This window comes from Rhincodon typus, chromosome 39, assembly GCF_021869965.1.
Source record: "Rhincodon typus isolate 14 chromosome 39, sRhiTyp1.1, whole genome shotgun sequence".
NCBI classification, from domain to species: Eukaryota; Metazoa; Chordata; class Chondrichthyes; order Orectolobiformes; family Rhincodontidae; genus Rhincodon; species Rhincodon typus.
The window spans coordinates 5,235,907-5,256,860 of record NC_063370.1 but is presented as its reverse complement, the minus strand read 5'-3'; the positions used below and the strand labels follow the sequence as shown (position 1 = coordinate 5,256,860).

The 20,954-nt window shown below is 46.8% G+C and overlaps 1 protein-coding gene across 2 annotated transcripts in view; it reads left to right on the top strand.

The window, feature by feature from the left end:
* The first annotated feature begins 11,482 nt into the window (after positions 1–11,482).
* Positions 11,483–20,954, top strand: part of LOC109917182 (inositol-tetrakisphosphate 1-kinase-like) — a 35,498-nt gene continuing 26,026 nt past the window's right edge. The window contains exons 1-4 of one of the 2 annotated variants that reach the window (XM_048618164.1): positions 11,483–11,502; positions 17,024–17,149; positions 18,925–19,042; positions 20,385–20,483. In XM_048618164.1, the coding sequence (XP_048474121.1) occupies positions 17,093–17,149; positions 18,925–19,042; positions 20,385–20,483 (274 nt within the window). In that variant the 5' untranslated portion in view covers positions 11,483–11,502; positions 17,024–17,092. Of the gene's footprint in view, positions 11,503–14,224; positions 14,318–17,023; positions 17,150–18,924; positions 19,043–20,384; positions 20,484–20,954 lie in introns of those variants that run through there. The other variant, XM_048618163.1, reaches the window with a different exon arrangement.

Sequence of the window (20,954 nt, the reverse complement as noted above, 5' to 3'; positions counted from 1 at the left end):
CCCCTCCGTAAATACTGACACGCTCCCCACAGGGGTCCCCTCCCTCCCCGTGAATACTGACACGCTCCCCACTGGGGAAACCCCTGTAAATACTGACACGGTCCCCACTGGGGTCCCCCCCGCCTTGTAAATACTGACACACTCTGTGTATATAGTGTATGGATTTCTATTTTAAAAGCTGCATCAGTGACCTGCAGGCAGTCATCACAGACATTGATACGAAAGACATACGTAAGGAAAGGGATGATGTTCTGGAGAGAGAATGTAAGAAACCAGGCAGGAGGTTAAAAAGTAGGTCCACCACAGTAATAATACATGGATTACTCCTGGTGCCTTGATCTGGTGAGAATAGGAATAGGAGGATAGAGCAGATGAATGCATGGCCGAGGAGCTGGTGCAGGGGAGAAGGATTCACATTTCTGAAAGATTGGAATCTCTTCAGGGTTAGAAATGATCTCTTTAAGTGGGACGGGATCGACCTGGAATGGAAGGGGAGCAATATCCTTGCGGGGAAATTTGCTAGTGTTACTTGGGAGACTTTAAACTGGTAAGGAGGAGCAGTGGGAACCAAAGTGATGGTGAGAAAAGGCTGAGGCTGAGACATTAGATAAATTAGGTCAATGCTGACAAAAGCTTGGCCAAGAACGAGGTAAGACTGACAAATTAAACTGTACTTACTTCAATGCAAGAGGCCTGACAGCAAAGGCAGATGCACTCAGGGCATGGTTGGGAACATGAGACTAGGATATCGTGGTAAACACAGAAACATGGCTCGGGAATGGACAGGACTGGCAGCTTAATGTTCTAGGATATAAATGGTATAGGAAGGATAGAAAGAGAGGAGGGGCACTGGCAGGCAAGATATTCCCGGGAGATTGTCCAAGGAAATTTAATGGGTGGAACATAAAAATAAGAAAGGGATGATCACCTTTTTGGGATTGTATTAAAGGCCTCCCGAATAGTCAGTGGGTAATTGAGAAGCAATGCATCAGGAGATCTCAGCTATCTGTAAGAAAAATAGGTTGTAACGGTAGGGGATTTTAACTTTCCAAACATAGACTGGGAAACTCGTAGTGTTAAAGGCTTGGATGGGGAGGAGTTTGTTAAGTGTGTTCAGGAGATCTTTCTTATTTATTATGAGGATGTACCTACTAGAGAAAGAGCAAAACCTGACCTTCTGTTGGGTAGTAAGGCAGGGCAAATTGACCGAAGTGTCGGTGGGGGAGTAATCATAATTGTGTTAGTTTAAAATAGTTACGAGAAAGGATAGAACTGATCACAAAGTTAAAGTTCTAAATTGTAAGTAAGGCTGATTTTGATGGTATTAGACAGGAACTTTCAAAAGTTGATGGGAGGGGCTATTCACAGGTAAAGAGACAGTTGGAAAGTGGGAGGCTTTTAAAAATGAGATAATGAGAGTTCAGAGACAGTATGTTCCTGTTAGTGCGAAGGGCAGGGCTGGTAGGTGTAGGGGATGCTGGATGACTAGAGAAATTTACGCTGTGGTGAAGAAAAAGGAGGAAGCATATGGCAGGTACAGATAGCTGGGATCGAGTGAATCCCTAGAGGAGTATAAGGTCAGTAGGAGTATAGTTAAGAGGGAAATTATGAGGACAAAAAGGGGACATGAGATAACTTTGGATTCTCCTTAGATCTATTTGCCAAAGAGATTCTACCAACGCATTAAGGACAAAAGGGTACTCGTGAGAGAATAGGACCCCTTAAGGATCAACATGTGTTGAACCACAGAAGATGGGTGAGATACTACATGAGTATTTTGTGTCAGTATTTACAGTGGAGAAGGACATAGACTCTAGAGAACTTCTGGAAATAAATACTAATGTTTTGAAAAGTGTCCAAATTACAGAAGAAGAGGTGCTGGAGGTCCTAAAATGCATTATGTAGATAAATTCCCCAGGACCTGATCAGATGTTTGCCAGAACTTTGTGCAAAGCTAGGCAGGTGTTTGCTGGGCCCCCTGCTGTGATATTTATATCATCGATAGCCACTGGTGCTAGAAAACTGGAGGCTAAAATGGTGCCATAATTTAAGAAAAGCTGTAAGGAATAAACCGGGAACTATAGACCATTTAGCCTTACTTCAGTGGCGAATAAGTTATAGAGTCATACAGCACGAAAACCGACCCTTCGATCCAACCGGTCCATGCCAAGTATAATCCCAAACTAAACTAGTCCCACCTGCCTGCTTCTGTCCCATATCCCTCCAAACCTTTCCTTTTCACGTACTTATCTAAGTATCTTTTAAACGTTGTAACTGTATCCACATCCACAACTTCCTCTGGAAGTTCATTCCACATGCAAAACACCCTCTGTATAAAAAATTTGCCTGTTTGGAGGGGTTTCTGAGGGACAGGATTTACATGTATTTGGAAAGGCAAGGACTGATTAGGGATAGTCAGCGTGGCTTTGTGCGTGTGAAATCATGTCTCACTAACTTGATTGACATTTTTGAAGAAGTGACAAAGAAGGTTGATGAAGGCAGAGAGGTAGACGTTGTTTATATTGACTTCAGTAAAGTATTTGACAAGATTCCGCGTGGTAGACTGGTTAATAAGGTTCGATCATATGGGACCTAGGGGAAACTAGCCAATTGGATACAAAATTGGATCAAAGGTAGAAGACAGAGGCTGGTGGTGGAGGGCTGCTTTTCAGACCGGAGGCCTGTGACCAATGGTGTTCCACGAGGATCGGTGCTGGGTTCACTGCTTTTCATCACTTATATAAATGATTTGGATGTGAATATAGGAGGTATAGTTAGTAAGTTTGCAGATGACACCAAAATTGGAGGTGTAGTGTACAGTGAAGAAGGTTATCTCTGAATACACCAGGATCTTGATCAGATGGGCCAATGGGCTGAGGAGTGGCAGAATGGAGTTTAATTTAGATAAATGTGAGGTGCTACATTTTGAAAAGGCAAATCAGGGCAGGAGTTGTATACTTAATGGTGGGGCCCTGGAGTGTGTTGCTGAACAAGGACACCTAGAGGTGCATAGCTCCCTGAAAGTAGAGTTGCAGGTAGACAGGGTGGTGAAGAAGGCATTTGGTATGCTTACCTTCATTGGTCAGTGCATTGAATATAGGAATTGGGGTGTCACATTGTGGCTGTATGGGACATTATTGAGGCCACTTTTGGAATACTGCTTGCAATTCTGGTCTATAGGAAGAATGTTGTTAAACTTGAGTGGATGCAGAAAAGATTTACAAGGACGTTGCCAGGGTTGGAGGGTTTGAGATATAGGGAGAGGCTGAATAGGCTGGGGCTATCTTCCCTGGAGCGTCAGAGGCTGAGGGCGTGACCTTATAGAGGTTAATAAAATCGTGAGGGGCATGGGTAGGGTGGCAAACCACAGTCTTTTTCTCCAGGGTGGGGGAGTCCAAAACTAGTGGACATAGGTTTGAAGTGAGAGGGGTAAGATTTAAAAGGGACATAAGGAGCAATATTTTCACAGAGGGTGATGCATGTATGGAATGAACTGCCAGAGGAAGTGGTGGAGGCTTTGGATGGGCGTACGAATAGGAAGGGTTAGAGGGATATGGGCCAAATGCTAGCAAATGGGACTAGATTAATTTAGGATATCTGGCCGGGATGGACATGTTGGGCTGAAGGATCTGTTTCTGTGCTGTACAGCTCTATGACAATAAATGTTACGCTGAAGAAACAAACATTTGCCGTGGGTTGCTTTGGACAGCCACATCCTCATTGAGACAGGAAACTTGCTGGAGTATCTGCATTGCATAATCGTCACTGACCAATGGGGTGTTGGGGGTTGGGGGTAGAGCATGGGAGTTCCTTGTTTCAGAAACAATTCAGTCTTTCTTGTCATTTCAATACAGCAGTCCAGCTGCCTGAGACCGAGATTGTGTCAAACAATTAGTGACAATTTAGAGACCAGTTTAATGAATGTGTAAGTTGACCAGTGTTGTTAATAGTTGGCACTTCCATTGGTTGCAAATGCATTTGCAAAGTTTCAGTTCTGTACTGTCCTTGTCCACGTCTCTGCCCCAACTCTCAGCTCTTCATAGTCTTGTGACTGTCCCTGACTGGGCCAGCATTTATCACCCAACCCTAACTGCCCCTAGAGCTGATGGTGAGTTGCACCATTGTAGTCCATGGATGTAGGGACATCCACAATGCTGGCAGGGAGAGAGTTTCAGAATTTTGACCCAGCAGCAATGAAGGAACAGCTAATTATAGTTACCGTTCAGGATGTGTAGGTGATTCTGATCCTTAATGTCTGTTACCCTTAATCCTTCTGCAGGAGGGGTCCTCTGTAACCAATGTGGGTGGCAGAGTGGCTTTTTGGTTAGCACTGCTGCCTCACAGCGTCAGGAACCCGGGTTGGATTCCACCCTCGGGTGACTGTCTGTGTGGAGTTTGCACATTCTCCCTGTGTCTGTGTGGGTTTCCTCCGGGTGCTCCGGTTTCTTCCCACAGTCTAAAGATGTGCAGGTTAGGGTGGATTGGCCATGGGAAATTACCCATAGTGTCCAGGGATGTGCAGGCTGGGTGGGTTAGCCATGGGAAATTCAGGGTTATAGGGTTAGGGTAGGGGTGTGGGTTTAGGTGAGATGCTCCTTGGAGTGTCGGTATGGACTCAATGGGCCAGATGGCCTGCTTCCCCTCTGTAGGGATTCGCTGAAATTGGCAGATTCTTGCTGTATCCTCCATTATATCAGTGAGCCCACTTCAAAAGGCAGAGGTGATGGCCTAGTGGTATTGTCTCTGGAATGTTAATCTAAAGACCCAGATAATGTTCTAGGGTCCCGAGTTCGAATCCCACCACAGCAGATGGTGGAATTTGAATTCAATAAAAATCTGGAATTAATGATTGTCAGCAAAAACCCATCTGGTTCACTAATGTCATTTAGGGAAAGAAACGGCCATCTTTACCTGGTCTGGCCTACATGTGACTCCAGATGTGGTTGAATCTTAACTGCCCTCTGGGGCAATTAGGGATGGGTAATAAAAGCTAGTTGAGCCAGTTGTGCCCACATCCCATGAATGAATAAAAAAGGGGTTCTTACGTTGCACAGCTCAGAAGGGAGAGCATTTGGCTCGTTCGAGGATTTCATATCCTTAACTCCAGTTCTTTTTCTATTCCCTTGCACGTCTTTCTTGCTTTGATATTTATCCAATTCTCTGCTGAAGGCTGTGAAGGGATTTTCCTAATAGGCAGGCGGATTACCAATCTTACCCATTCATTAATCCTTTCACCTCTTTCTCTAATCAATGCACGAATCCATTCAGCATGTAGTTCCTCTTGTGATTCCTCTACTCCCATTGTCAATTCTTTTACATCCTTCATTGTATGCAAACTGGATTGGGATTGGATGCAGTGAACATTTGGTCAGCGTGGATGATTTGTGCTGAAGGGTCTGTTTCCATGCTGTGTGACTCTAACGACCAACGTGGTCTCTACGGATCTGTGACCAAATGCTCAAGGTCTTGAAGACGTTCACAGGAGCATTGGGTGTCCACCGAGAATACTCTTCAAAATCTACCTTGCCATCTTTTACCTGTCCACCCACCTGAGTTGGACCCCAGTGTAACATTACCTTGAAAAGAAACAGCACCTCTGACTGTAAGGCATTGCTCTCAGCCCTGCACGGAAACAGACCCATCATTCCAACCAGTCTGTATCCCATACTAAACTAGCCCCACCTGCCTGCTCCTGGCCCATATCCCTCCAAACCTTTCCTATTCATGTACTTATCCAAAGGTCTTTTAAACATTGTAATTGTACCCACATCCATTGCTTCCTCTGGAAGTTCATTCCACATGCGAACCACCCTCTGCATAAAAAATTTGCCCCCTCGTGTCTTTTTTAAAATCTCCCTCCTCTCACTTTAAAAATGTGCCCCCCCCATCTTGAAATCCTCCACCATAGGGAAAAGACAACTACTATTAACTCTATCTACACCACTCATTAATTTATGCACTTCTGTAAGGTCACCTCTCCCCCTCCTACGCTCCGACAATAAAAGTCCCAGCCTATCCAGCCTCTCTTTATAACTCAAACCTTCCATACCAGGCAACATCCTGGTAAATCTCTTCTGAACCCTCTCCAGCTTAATAATATCTTTCATATTACTGGGCAACCAGAACCAGACACAGTATTCCAGAAGAGGCCTCACCAATGTTCTGTACAACCTCAGCATGACTTCCCAACTCCTATACTCAAACGACTGCGCAATGATGGCAAATGTGCCAAATGCCTTTTTAACCACCCTGTCTAAATGTGACGGAAACTTCAAAGAATTATTTACCTGAATCCCTAGGTCCCTCTGTTCTAAAGCACTGCACAAGGCCCTACCATTAATTGTATAAGCCCTACCCTTGTTTGTTGTACCAAAATGCAATACCTTGAAGTCCATCTGCCAGTTTCCAGCCCATTGACCCATTTGATCAAGATTCCTTTGTAATCTTAGAAAAACTTTCTTCACTGGGGACACCAAGCTACAACCACCTTGAACCCTATGACAGTGCTGCCTTGCGAGGAGCCTCGTGCCAGGGACAGCTAGCAGCACAGCAGGCAAAAGGGAAATCTTATCTTCTTCATTCTATTCAGTTCCAGCTTGTTTGTGTATTTCAGTACTCAAATGTCCACTTTCTCTTTCATGTTGAATTCCTTACTCTGTCCCCTTGGACCTAAAGCAGACAGATCAAAATACTCTCTAAATAGTGACAAGTGGAGGCTCAAAGACTCTTTGGAGACTGAGATCATTAAGGTGTAGTGAACAAGTAATCAAATCGGACATAGAAAGTGCAACGGCACAGGGACGCATCCTTATCTGTGAGCCTGGAGACCCAGGTTCAAGTCCCCCCTGCTCCAGAGAATGTGTAAGAACTTGCCTGAACAATGTGATTAAAAATAGCTAGAGAACTAGAATGGGGTGTCTCTTGTAGCATAGTGGTAGTGTCCCAACCTCTGGAGCAGGAGACAGAGGTTCTGGTCCCATCTGCTGCCAAAGGAAGTAATACCATCTCTGAACAGGTTGGTTTAAAAATAACTAGAGGACGAGAATGCAAGGGATCAGAAGTCAGGCTACAGCTGTGCAAAGTCCAGTTGAGACCACGCCTAGAGTACACTGTGCAATTCTGAGCATTATACCTTAGTTTTGACGTTGCAGGAAGCGTAGTGTGCTTTTTACGAGAACCAGACCTAGATTAAATTACATGGGTACAACAGCATCATTATCACATTGCTCAACACCACTGACCTACATTGAGTCATATTGAAGCAATCTCAACTGTAAAACCCTCTTCCTTGTTTCCAGTCCCTCCGAGACACATTCAGTGGTTTAAAAGAAATGTGTGACACATTATTCCAAATAACAAGCGGTTACTCTGCTGTGTTGCTCCCCTATCTCTGATATCTCCACCAACACCTCTGCATTCTTCCAATTCCAACGTCTTCAGCATTCGTCGACTTGAATCGCTCTGCCATTGGCAGCTGCTTGGGCCCCAAACTCAGAAACGTCTCCCACCCCCCAAAATTCCTCCACCTCTCTCTGATCTCTTTGTCCCGGCGTTTTCTCTAATATGCCCTGAGCTGTGGTCCCATTTGGTTTTCCAACGCCAGAGAACTTTTGTAACATAAAAGGTTCTACATGAGCGTTTGTTGTTGTTTCTGACAGCTTGTCATGCACAATTTGCCAACCATGACTACGCTTCCAAAATAACTTAATCAGGCTTTAAAATGCTTTGGAAAGGTGCTATGGAAATACAAATCTTTTATTTTGCACGCCCAAGATTCATTCACCCTCCTGAGATACAGACTGTTGGGAAACTACAGGTGGGGTTAATTACTGAAAGATTGGGAAGGACAATCCCAGCCACATAAACACAGTGGCCACAAAAGCAGGTCAGAGGCTGGGAATCCTGCAGCGAGTAACTCTCCTCCTGATTCCCCAAAGCCTGTCCTACCATCTATAAGGCACAAGTCAGGAGTGGGATGGAATACTCCCCACTTGCCCTGGATGGGGGCAGCTCCAACAACACTCGAGAAGCTCAACACCATCCAGGACAAAGCAGCCCCATTTGATTGGCACCATAGCCACGAAATTTGCTCTCCCTACCATCGACGCTCAGTAGCAGCAGTGTGTACCGTCTACGAGATGCCCTGCAGAAATTCACCAAAGATCCTCAGATAGCACCTTCCAAACCCACGACCACTTCCATCTAGAAGGACAAGGGCAGCAGATACATGGGAACACCACCACCTCCAAGTTCCCCTCCATGCAGCATGGTGGCTCAGCAGTTAGCACTGTTACCTCACAACGCCAGGGACCAGGGTTCGATTCCATCTTCGGGTGACTGTCTGTGTGGGGTTTGCCATATTCTCCTTGAGTCTGCGTGGGTTCCCTCCAGGTGATCCAGTTTCATCCCGCAGTCCAAAGATGTGCAGGTTAGGATGGGATTGGCCATGCTAAATTTCCCCCATAGTGTCCAGGGATGTGCAGGCTATGGGAAATGCAGGGTTACAGGAATATGGTAGGAGGGTGAGTCTAGGTGGGATGCTATTTGGAGGGGTATTGTGGACTTGATGGGCCGAATAGCCTGCTTCCACACTGTAGAGATTCCGAATCGAAGTCACTCACCATTTCTTCACTGGTGCTGAGTCAAAATCCCGGAATTCCCTCCCTAAGGGCATTGTGGGTTGACCCACAGCACATGGACTGCAGCAGTTCAAGAAGGCAGCTCACCCCCACCTTCTCAAAGGGGCAACTAGGGACAGCCAATAAATGTGGGGCCCAGCCAGCGACACTCACATCCCAAGGGTGAATAAAAAAATCCCAAAGAGGTTAAGGCTTTTATTGGATTTAAAAAGGATCCATATCAGATATCCTGAAGACAGTAACTCTGACGAATGGATCAGGTTTAGGTGCCAGCAATGCATTGCCAAAGTAACCAGAAGTTTAAAAAAACAATTCAAAAAGGTTATACAAGTAGGTAAGAAGAGGGGTAAGAGATACTGAATGCAGACTTATCCCCAGAAATAATTTCTGAAGAAGGGTCTAGGCCCGAAACATCAGCTTTCCTGCTCCTCTGATGCTGCTTGGCCTGCTGTGTTCATCCAGCTCTACACCTTGTTATCCCCAGGAATCGATAGGTTGTGTCCTATGCGTCCAAAACCCAGCTATCCAGAATTCTTATGCGTGGCAGCTATTAACTTCCAAAATTCCCGAGATTCTGGAGTGTTCCCAGTGGATTTGCAAAAAGTATTACTCCTGTTCAATGGATTAAGAAGAGGGAGAGAATTTTGGGGGGTGGGGGGGCTACAGCTGACATAGGTTCTTGGGAAACAGCTACTATAATGGAACAGGGCGTTATGATTGGGTGAAGTAGGCATTGCTTGATGTAAAGAGAAACCACATTCGACAAAACAGCTGGAGTTTCTTTTTGTTGGTGGGGAATGGAACTAGTCGAGTTGCTGTAGGAGGGAGTGAGGAAGCGCTGCGCTGTCGATGTTGCTGTCCTTCAGGCGAGATGTTAAACCAAGAGCGCCCTCCTCCTCCTCCTCCTCTCTGCTTCTCGTCACTCAGCATATAATATCTCGCAGTCCCTATTCCGAAGGAGAGTCCCCTGACCAACTGTCCTTACCGCTTAACCATTCCCACTTCCTTTCTCAAATAAAGAGGTGCTTCTTGTGGGATCTTGCTGTGTGCACAGTGCCTCCTCTATTAGGATGGTGGCTACGGAGAACAATAAAGTTCTTCAAAGATGACAGGTGCAACAAAAATTCTTTTTGAAAATTGAAATCCAACAGAGTTGGAGGGTGCTGTCTGCCTGTCATAGAGTCACATGGGAGTAGGCCATTCAGCCCCTCGAGCCTGTTATCATTTGACTAGACCATGGCTGATCTTTCACCTCAACTCTATTTTCCCTCTGTCTTCATTATCTCGAAACCTATCCATCTCGGCCTTGAATGTACTCAATGGTGGAGCTTCTGCTGCTCTTTGGGTGCAGAATTCTAAAGATTCACTGTCCACAAGGTGAAGGAATTTCTCCTAATCTCAGTTTTCAGTGGCCTACCTCTTATTCTGAGACTGGCCTGTGGTTTTAGAATTCTCCCACCTTGATTCCCCTCCACACCAAACTCTCTCCCATGAAAAAGCACCATCCTTCCTGCATCTATCTTGTCAATCCCTGTCATTATCTTATTTCAATGCAATCACTCCTCATTATTTTAAACCCGAGTGAAAATAGGCCCAGTCTCCTCAATTGCTCCTCACAGGATTGGTAATCCAATTTGACGCAGTTGTTTCAAACTGCTATGCAGTGACCACTGCCCACATTTAGCATATCTATGTGTTGTAGTGAATATTTAACATTCATGTACCTATTATGTCAAAAATACAGTACAGAAACAGGTCCTAGAGTATAGGTCCAGGTCCTAACAGGTATGGTGTCTGTACTTTGCATTAATCTCCTCCCACTCTATCTCAGCCTTTTAGCCAAGCCTTCTCTTGGGTGAATATCCCAGTTCCTTTTCACATGAACTCCCAACCCACACACTCTGTGTGTTTGCTGAGAGATTATGATGTTGTAGAGCTTGCTGTTGGGGGAGTTCGATTCCCTGCCAATGAATTCCTTTGACAAACCCCCACTTGGTTAGAGCTTGGTACAATATGGAGTGATTGCAGGCTGTGCCGAACCTCATCGCTGTGCTCAAACTCCTGGAGTGGAGCAATCCTGGTTTTGTTTTCTAGAGCTCTCCCTCCGTGGTCTCTTTCCCCTCCCCTCCCTATCTTTGTAACCTCCTCCATTACTATGACCTCGGGGAGTGCAGATCTGTTTGTGGTTTACAAAGTTCGGAGGGGCATACATAGGATAGATAGGGAGAAACTATTCCCCTCATGACAGGGTCATCAGTAACCACAGGGCACAGATATAAAATAAGCAGCAGAGGGTTGGATTTGAGGCAAACATTTTACACCCAGAGGCTGGTGGGCGTCTGGAACTCACTGCCTTGAAAAGGTGGTAAAGACAGGAACCCTCAAGAAGTTTTTAGATGAGGCATTTGAAATGCCACAGTGCGCACGATTACAGGCCGAGTGCCAGGAGATGCTGATAACCCCGTGCGTAGACACGATGGGCTGAAGGGCATGTTTCTGTGATGTAAAACTTTATGGCAAATGGCAACTGTCAATTGTTGTAAAAACATCCGGTCCACCAATGCCCCTTAAGGGAAGGAAATCTGCCACCGTTACCTGGTCTGGCCCTATACGTGACTCCAGGCCCACCGCTACGGGGTTAACTCTTGCTCGGCCTTTTGAGAGGGCAGGTGAGTGCCAAGGGGCAATTAGAGATGGGCAGCCAACGCCCATCTATTGACGTTACCAGTGCCCCGCGCCTTCCCTAAATGATTAAGTGGAAGAGGGAGATGATACAACTTCACTCAGTCTTGAGAAAGTGACCAGCATTTTAACACCGATTTATCTTCTTTTCTTTAGGGCAAGAGGAATTGAGGTTGTGCAGGTAAGTCACGACTTGTTTTTACCCCCTTCATGTCCACCGGTGACGCTGTGCAAGGGGTGTGGATAGTTTCCATGGGGAAGATTTACTCTGATAAATGTGTTAAGTTTGTTCATGGATATGGGTATCACTGTCAGCATTTATTGCCCTGTGAAAGGCAGTAGTGAGCTGCCGGGACACCCACAGTGGCATTGGAGAGGGGTGGCATTTCCAGGACTTTGACCTAGTGACACTGCAGGGAATTTCCAACAAGAACAGAAATTGCTGACGAAACTCAGTAGGTCGAGCAGCATCTGCGAGGCTTAGAATCCCAGCAGCTGGGAAAAAGCGCTAAAGACCAGATTGAGGGGTGGAGGGAGGTCCACAGGTTGGGGGAGGGATGTGTGGAAAGATGGAGAATTTTTTTATTTAAATTCATTTGTGAGACATGGGCATCACTGACTGGGCCAGCGTTTATCACCTATCCCTAGAGAAGGTGCCTTCTTGAATTGCTGCAGTCCACCTGCTGTAGGTTGACCCAAAATGACCTTAAGGATGGAATGGAGAATCCAGTTGGAGCCCAGAGTAATGAAAAAGTCAGGCGGACGAGGGGATTACGGTTAGCCAGGACAGAAGAGAAGCTGAAGCAGTGATAATGAGTGTTGAGAGGAGAGAATGGGTAGGCTGAGCTGAAAGTAACACGCCATAACAGCACCGTGGGTGTGCAGTTTGATAAGGCTTAAAGTTACCGAACTCGATATTGAGTCCAGAGTACTGAAGGGCTCCCAAGCGGAAAACGAGGTGCTGTTCTTCCAGCTTGCGCTGAGCTTCGCTGGAACCCTGCAGCAAGAGATGCTGGCCAGGGATCACAGTGGTGTGTTGAAGTGGCAGGCAACTGGAAGCTCAGGGTCATTTTTTTTGTAGACAGAATAAGGGTGGTTCTGCGAAGGGATCACCCAGTCTATGCTTCGTCTCCCCAGTCTGGTCGCCTCATTACAGGAAGGATGTGGAGGCTTCAGAGAGGGGGGAAGAAGAGGTTTACCAGGATGCTGCCTGGATTAGAGAGTTTGAGCTGTAAGGAGAGACTAGAAAAACTTGGGTCGTTTTCTCTGGAGCGGCGGAGGCTGAGGGAAGACTTGACAGAAGTCTATATAACAGTATGAGATGCATGGATAGGGTTGACGATCAGAATCTTTTTCCCAGAGATGAAATGTCTAAAACTAAGGGGTGTGTATTTAAAGTGAAAGGTGGAATGTTCAAAGGAGATGTGAGGGACACACTTTTTACGTGGAGGGGTGGGAGTTTGGAACACACTGTCAGGATTAATGGTCGATACAACAGGGGTCTTTAAGAGACTTTTAGATGCGCACATGAATAAGCAAGGAATGGAGGGATATGAACCAAGGGCAGACAGAAGGGATTAGTTTAATTTGGCATCATGTTTGGCTCAACATTGTGGGCCGAAGGGTCTGTTTCTGTTCTGTACAGGTCTATGTTCTAATGTAGAGGAGACCACATTGTGAAGAGTGGATACAGTAGACTGGATTGAATGAAGTATAGGCATATTTCCAAGTCAGGATGGTGAGTGGCTCAGCTTGCAGGAGCTGGGGTTCCCATGTCTGTGCTGGCCCTGACGTTGGAGGCCGTGAAGGATTGGATCTGTGCCCTTTTAAAAATAGCAGAACCTTTTCTCCGACTCTGAGGCTCGGCTTGTTGCCTAGATTCAGATCGTCGTATGTTAGAAATGTTTACAAACCCCGTTTCCAATTTGAAATGAAGAATAGAAAATGTTGGAAGAAGCGCAAGATTTGCAGCATCTCATTGTTGTTGGAGAGATGGTAAAAGATCACATCCTTGTTTCATGTGATGACCTCTCATTGTATTTATTTTAGTTTCTGATGAAGAGCTATTGGGCTGAAATATCTCGGCGTTCCCTCTCCCTGCAGTTGCTGCCTGTCTTTTTCCGTGTTCCCAGCGCTTCCTGTTTGGATTTTTGTCCTGCTCGGTGTTCCCAGTGCTTCCTGTTTGCGTTTTAGCATCAACCGTCTTTCTGCCCAGTTCAAACCCCTTATGTTCAGGATTCTGTGTGTGCTCAGGGTGGACGGAGATGGGGATCTTGTCTGTGCTGCTAATCCAGGGAAAGGGCCTTCGGAATGTAACGAGGTGCTTGCAGCATGGGAGCAGAATGTGGTTCAGCGACATGTGAATCTCCTTGTTCTCTCTCTCTCCCTCTGTCTCCACACCTCATTCTATCAGCACGTCCTTCCTCGAGGGAATTGGACCAATGTCCCAATAGCATTGCATTGGTTTCTGGTCATGGAAGACCTTACACATAGACCTCCCAGGGAGTGGGGTTGGGGGGTTGCTGGGGAAGGGAGCTTGGCTTGAAAAATTGGCCCGTGTAGTTTTGAGATTGCCGTGTGCCATTTGCAAGGACAAAGGGTGGGTTGGGTATCAGCTGGGAATGCCATTTGAACCCATGGTCAGATTGCAAATGGTGTAACTGTGTGGGCGATGCCTTTCCCCCTACCACACAGTAAGGATTCTATCTATCCATCATAATTCTATCAACTAAGAACCTGTGTAATTCTGTCAGAGTTCTAAGGAAGGGTCACCGGACCCGAAACGTTGCCTCTGAATTTTTTTTTCTTCTTCACAGATGCTGCCAGACCAGCTGAGCTTTTCCAGCAACTTCCGTCTTTGTTCCTGATTCACAGCATCCGCAGTTCTTTCGGTTTTTTTTTAAATTAAGAACCTGCCTAACTTGGCCTCGAATAAATTTTAATATCCCAGCCTCCGCTGGTGTCTGGAGGAGAGAAATCTAAAGACTGAGGACCTTGTGAGTGAACAGTTCCTCACGATCTCTTAAAAATGTAGAGTCTATATTTTGAAACCGTTCTGTGTTCTTCTTTAGACTGTTCACCTCCCCTCCCCCCCCCCCCCCCCGCCCCCCTTCACGAGGCTTAGTATCCTGACTCTGGCAAGCACACCCCCACCACTCTCTCCCTCTCTGGGTCTGACGTCCAAGAGAGTGCTGTGTATTGTTGTAGTTCAGTTCTTCTCCCTCTGTCCAGCTATTGTGCTGGTGTCACTCACAGAGCTCAGAGGATCAGCCAGTTTCCCACTTTAGTCGGGAGACCCACAGAAGCAGGTGGTGTCCACTTGTCCCTGCCATGAGAAGCTGTTAGTCAGCCCTCTCCACGTCTCCTGCAGCTTCTCTGATCCTCTTCACTCCTGACGTCGAAAGCCCTCGCACAGGTCCCTGAGCTGACCCAGAGAAGCACCTTTTCACTGCAGTGCCCCTTCCACAAGCCCTGGGGCATCCTGATGTGTTTCACAGTGTGCTATGTAGGTTTGTAATGGTTACTGTTCCAGTGTAATGCTGCTGCTCCCTTCATCTCTTGTCGTCCTCCTATAATCTGCTTCTGTTTTCCCCTTCTTTCATACCCCTCCCCCCATCTTTCTGTCTCTGTCTCTCTCTCTCTCATCTTTCTGTAAGACATAAGAGCAGGAGTAGGCCATTCAGCCATCAAGTCTGCTGCATCAACCACATCATGGTTGATCTGATGATCCTCAACTCCAGTTTGCCTTTTCCCCAGAACCATTGATTCCCTCTTTGATTAAAAACCTGTCTGTCTCAGCCTTGAATACGCTCAATCACAGCCCTCATTGATAAAGAATTCCCCAGATTCACTCCGCACGGAGAGAGGAAATTCCTCCTCATTTCTGTCTTCAGTGGGCGATCCCTTACTCTGAGATGATGTCCCTCTGGTCCTAGACTCTCCCACAAGGGAGAAACAATCTCTCCACATCTACCCTGTCAAGGCCCCTAAGAATCTTGTCCGTTTCAATAAGATCGCCCCTCATTCTTTTAAACTCCAATGAATACAGGCCCAACTTACTCACTGTCTCCACATAAAATAGTCCCTTCATATCCATACCTCTCTCTCTCAGGTTTTTCTCCCACTCTCATCTTTCTGTCTCCCTCTTTCTCCATCATTACTCCCTCCCTCGCCTTTGCCGCTCCCTCCCTCCCTCGCTGCTCCCGCTCCCTCCCTCCCTCGCCGCTCCTGCTCCCACTCCCTCCCTCGCCCTTCCCACTCTCCCTCCCGCCCTTCCTCGCTTTTCCCTCGCCTTTCCTGCTCTCCCTCCCTCGCCTTTCTGGCTCTCCCTCTGTCTCTCTCTACTTCGTGCAACAACCACCCACCCACCCCACCCCTGTCATCTCTCTCTAGTGATTATTACAGGGTGAGAGAGGGTGGGGGACGGCTGTGTGGGGGTTGGGGGGGGAATAGGACACAGGGAAGTGTCCTGTGATGAATACTCTTTCCCAAGGGGCAATGATTAATCATACAATCCAACACAGCACAAGAACAGGCCCTTCGGCCCAGCAAGCCTCACTGATTCTAACCCTTCTTTAGTGATTGTTGGAGGGTTTGAGCTACAGGGAGAGGCTGAATAGGCTGGGGCTATTTTCCCTGGAGATTCGGAGGCTGAGGGGTGATCTTATAGAGGTTTATAAAATCATGAGGGGCATGGATAGGGTGAATAGACAAGGTCTTTGCCCCAGGGTAGGGGAGTCCAAAACTAGAGGAGCATAGGTTTAAGGTGGGAGGGGAAAGACTTAAAAGGGACCTAAGAGGTGACGTTTTCACACAGGGTGGTGTGTGTATGGAATGAGCTGCCAGAGGAAGTGGCAAAGGCTGGTACAATTACAACATTTAAAAGGCATCTGGATGGGTACATGAATAGGAAGGGTTTAGAGGGATATGGGCCAAATGCTGGCAAATGGGACTCGATTTATTCAGCATATCTGGTCGGCATGGATGAGTTGGACCGAAGGGTCTGTTTCCGCGCTGTATAACTCTATGGCTCTATAATGATAATCCTAACAATTAGACCCTTAACTCCAAATTCAGAAGCCAGCATTAGTAATGGTGACAATATAATTAGTGGATTGTTGGTAAAAACCCCATCTGGTTCACTTAATGCCCCTTTGGAGGTGGGGGGAGTGAAATATCTGCCATCTTTGCTTGTTCTGGGCCTACACATGACTCGAGACCCACAGTGACATGGTTAAGTCTTCCTTGCCTTCTGGCCGAAAGAGACAATGCCATGGTCAAGAAGGAAGATCGCCCATCTCCAGGCTCAGCCGTGCCCCACATTCTGAAGAAGAATCACACGTTGACTTTTCTGTTTCTCTCTCTCTCTCTCCACCGATTGGTGCCAGACTTACCGAGTTTTTCCAGCCGTTTCTGTTTTCCGTCAGAGTACAAGTTTTGTATTCTCTCACAGCTGGAGTGGGTTCCAGGTCCCTGAAACGATTGGTCCCCTCAACCCCACCCCCACCCCGAGCAAATTTGGGGGTTTTAAAGAGAGTTAGCAGTTATGAAAGGTGGGGAAACATATTGAGGTGCATCCATGGAAACCGCTCTCCTTTGGCGACAGTTATTCCCTGATGGGATCTGATTCAGTCGATGGTTTTGTAGACGGATTTTGATATTTTGATTTTTTTTTTTCCTCCCCCTACCTTGTTGATTTGCAGATCGATCTGACACAATCGATCGAAGACCAGGGACCTTTCGATCTGATCATTCACAAACTTTCAGACTTGATGCGAGATGCTGATCAGAATGACACCCAGTCCCGACAGCTCATCCAGAAATTTCAGGTACAGTCGACCCTTGTCCCAGAGGGACAGCACAGACGGAAACCATTTTGCATGTCGCACCTATGCCAGCCGTTTGAAAAAGCTCTCCGGTTGCTCCAAGCTTGTCCCTCCCCCTTTAAAGATCTTCCCTTTCACTAAAACTGCCCCTTTGCATCTTTGCCCTCTGTTGCCTCCAGTCCTCACTATTCCAAAGGGCAGGACTTATGCACTTAATGTTAAGGTTTTGGGGCGTTTTTCTTTAATTCATTTGTGGGAGGAGAGGCATTGTTGCCCAGTTCAGCATTTATTGCCCAGAGGGCAGTTAAGAGTCACCCACATTTCTGTGGGTCTGGAGTCACATGCAGGCCAGACCAGGTAAGAATGGCAGTTTCCTTCCCTATTAGTGAACCAAATGGGGTTTTCGGCAACAATGGATCCATGCTCACCATTCGACCCGTAATTCCAGTTATTTATTGAATCCAAATTCCACCATCGGGATTCGAACCCAGGTCCCCGAATATTACTTGGGTCTCTGGATTAACAGTCCAGTGATAATACCACTAGATCGTCACCTCCTGTTACCATATGATGAGACTTTGGAGTGCAGGTTGATAGTACCTTGAAAATGGGGTCCTAGGTAGACAGGCCGGTGAAAAAGGTGTTTGGTATGCTTGCCTTTATTGGTCAGTGCATTGAGTATAGGAGTTGGGAGGTCATGTTACAGCTGTACAGCACATTGGTATGGCCACTTTTGAAATACAGCATTCAGTTCTGGTCTCCCTGCCATAGGAAGGATGTTGTTTAACTTGAAAGGATTCAGAAAAGATTTACAAGGATGTTGGTGGGTTGGAGGGTTTGAGCTATAGGGAAGGGCTGAATAGGCTGGGGTTATTTTCCCTGGAGCGTCAGAGGCCGAGGGGTGACCTTATGGAGGCTGAAAAAATCATGAGGGGCATGGATAGGGTGAGTAGTCAAGGTCTTTTCCCCAGGGTGGGGGAGTCCAAAACTAGGGGGGCATAGGTTTAAGGTGAGAGGGGAAAGATTTAAAAGGGATCTAAGGGGCAACTTTTTCACACAGAGGGTGGTATGTGTATGGAACGAGCTGCCAGAGGAAGTGGTGGAGGCTGGTACAATTACAACATTTAAAAGGCATCTGGACGGGTATATGGATAGGAAGGGTTTAGAGGGATATGGGCCAAATGCTGGCAAATGGGACTAGACTAATTTAGGATATCTGGACGGGTTGGACCAAAGGGTCTGTTTGCGTGCTGTATGACTCTGACTCCAAATGGAGCTTGGTTAGCTCAGTTGGCTGGATGTCTGGTTTGCAATGCAAACGCCAACAGTGCCAATTCCCACACCAGGTCAGGTTACCGTGAATGATTCTACCCCCTCCCCTTGCCTGAGGTGTGGTGACCCTCCGGTTAAATCACTCCCCCACACCCCATCATCTCTCTGTCTCATGAGAGAGCAGCCCTATGGCCTGGGAGGATTATGGTAACTTTACCTTTGCCTGTCTGGTTTAGATGGGGGTCAGTTTTTTCCTGAAACTACCTCCATAAGCCCTTAGAATAAAAACGATCTGGTCGTTAATACATGACTGTTGGAGTGGAATCTTGCTGTGAGCAAAATGGCTGCCATGTTTCCTGTATTATAACAGGCACTTTGAGATGATTAGAAAAAAAAAACTGCTTTATTTGTCCGTGAAGCACTTCAGGGCTTATGAAAGGTTCTGAAAGTCGCTCTAGAAACGCAACAACTCTGCTTATTTTTTTAATTGAACCCCTTCGTTACAGGATTATGTCGAAGCCCATCCCCAAACGATCTTGTTGGATCCCTTGCCGGCGATGCGAAGATTGTCAGATCGCTTTCAATCCTACAAACTTATTCAGGAGCTGCAGTCCCTGGATCAAGGTTGGTCTCTACCCCACCCCAGAGTTTCTCGGAATTAAAGATCTCACCTTTCTACGCTGGCCGGAGTGAGGTGCGGGTGTGATTTGTTTTGGTCCTTTTGGAGAGAGATCACTTCCTGGCGCCAAAATGTCATGCGAACCCAGCGGTCATTTTGTTGAGGTTGGGGTGGGGGCGGGGGGTGGGGGTGGGGTTTGGGCGCGGTTTGCTGGTACAAAATGGCCGCCGCCCCAAAAGTTGTCAACTGTGAGGACGGCGGTCCACAAGAACGTCGACACGTTGATGGAGGGCAGACGGCATTCCACACGAAGAGGTGTGAGGTGAAGCACTTTGGACGAAAGAACGAGGAGATACGATCAGAAATAAAGGGCACAACCCCGGAGAGAGTGTTTAGGAGCGGACGGGCCTGGGTATAAAGCACAGGACAGAGACAGAGCAAGCATACAGTGACGAATAAAAAGACAGTAAATTAAATGGCGATACTTGAGGTTATTTTGTCCCGATATTTTGTTTTTGAAGAGAGGTTTTAAGGCAGAAGCACCGAGCGGTCTGCCAGAATCAAAACCAAAAGAACTGCAGATGCTGTAAATCAGAAACAAAAACAGAGCGAGGAAGAGGTCAACGAGACTAATTCCGCGGATGAGAAACTTCTGTTAGGAAGATGGACGGGAGAGGGCTAAGGGGAGACTTGATAGAAGTTTTCGAAACCATGAAGGGGCTGGACAGAGTAAGAGGGGAGAAAGTTGTAAAACAAGGTGAGGGCACAGATGGTTGTTGGGGGGGATATCTGCAAAAGCAGCAAATATGAGGTGAGAGGGGAGAAAAACATGTCTTCAGAGGCGTTAGGGCCTGGGAATGCTACAGCAGGAGGTTCAATTGGAACATTAAACAGGGCATTGGACGTTTTGTTGAGTAGCGACAGTGTGCAGGGTCCAGGGGTAAAGGCAGAATTGGCTGTAAGCACGATGGTCATGAAGGGAGCTGGTGCAGACAAGATGGGCCAAATGGCCTCCTCTTTGCTCCATATCAGTTCTGTGACATTTATATTCTTAGGTTATGTTCTTATTTCTTCTGTGTATCATTAGCTGCAGCAATAATAAGTCATTTGCACCCCTCTCCTCCTGTACACATTATCCCAGGGCAGTAATTCTACCTTACAGGGGTTTAGCTACTTGCTTGCTATCTCGGTTTTAATGTCTCTGATGCGCCTGTCCCTGTGAAATGTGTGGCCCTCTGCCATTCACAGCGACTTGAACTGGGTTAATCACCAGCCCATTCCTGTTCAGATCCTCGTTTCAGAGTCTCATTTCCTTCTTTTCTAAAAAATGGACTTTCTATGCTGTAGGTCATCAGTTCTGCAATCCTCCATATCTGGAGCTGGCTACAGGAAACCAAAGCGAGATCCTGCATCTGATTAAAGAACAAAACTTGACCTTTCCACTCAGTGAGTATTTTGGCCATCTGTGTGAAAGTACAAGTCTGTTACTCCCAACATCTGACTGTTTCCCTCTTGTGCTTTTTCTCCCTCCCCCTCTCCCTCTCTCTCTCACGCTTTCCCTGTGCATTCTCCCTTCCACGATCTCCCTTGTGTGTGCTCTCTCCCACATTTCTATGACCTCTCTTTCTCTTTCACTCACTCAATTCCTCACTGCCTCAGCCCCTCACTCCTCCGTATCTTACTCCCTCCATCTCCCACTCCCTTCCTTGCCTGCTCTGCCCTTGCCCTGTTTTGTTCATACATCCTCGCGGTCTCTCTCTATTTCTTTCTCTCTCTTTGTTTCTTTGTGTCTCTATCTCTCTGTCTCTGTCTTCTCTGTCTCTGTCTCTATCTCGCTGTCTTCTCTGTCTCTGTCTCTATCTCTATCTCCCTCTGTCTGTGTCTCTATCTCTGTCTGTGTCTCTATCTCTGTCTGTG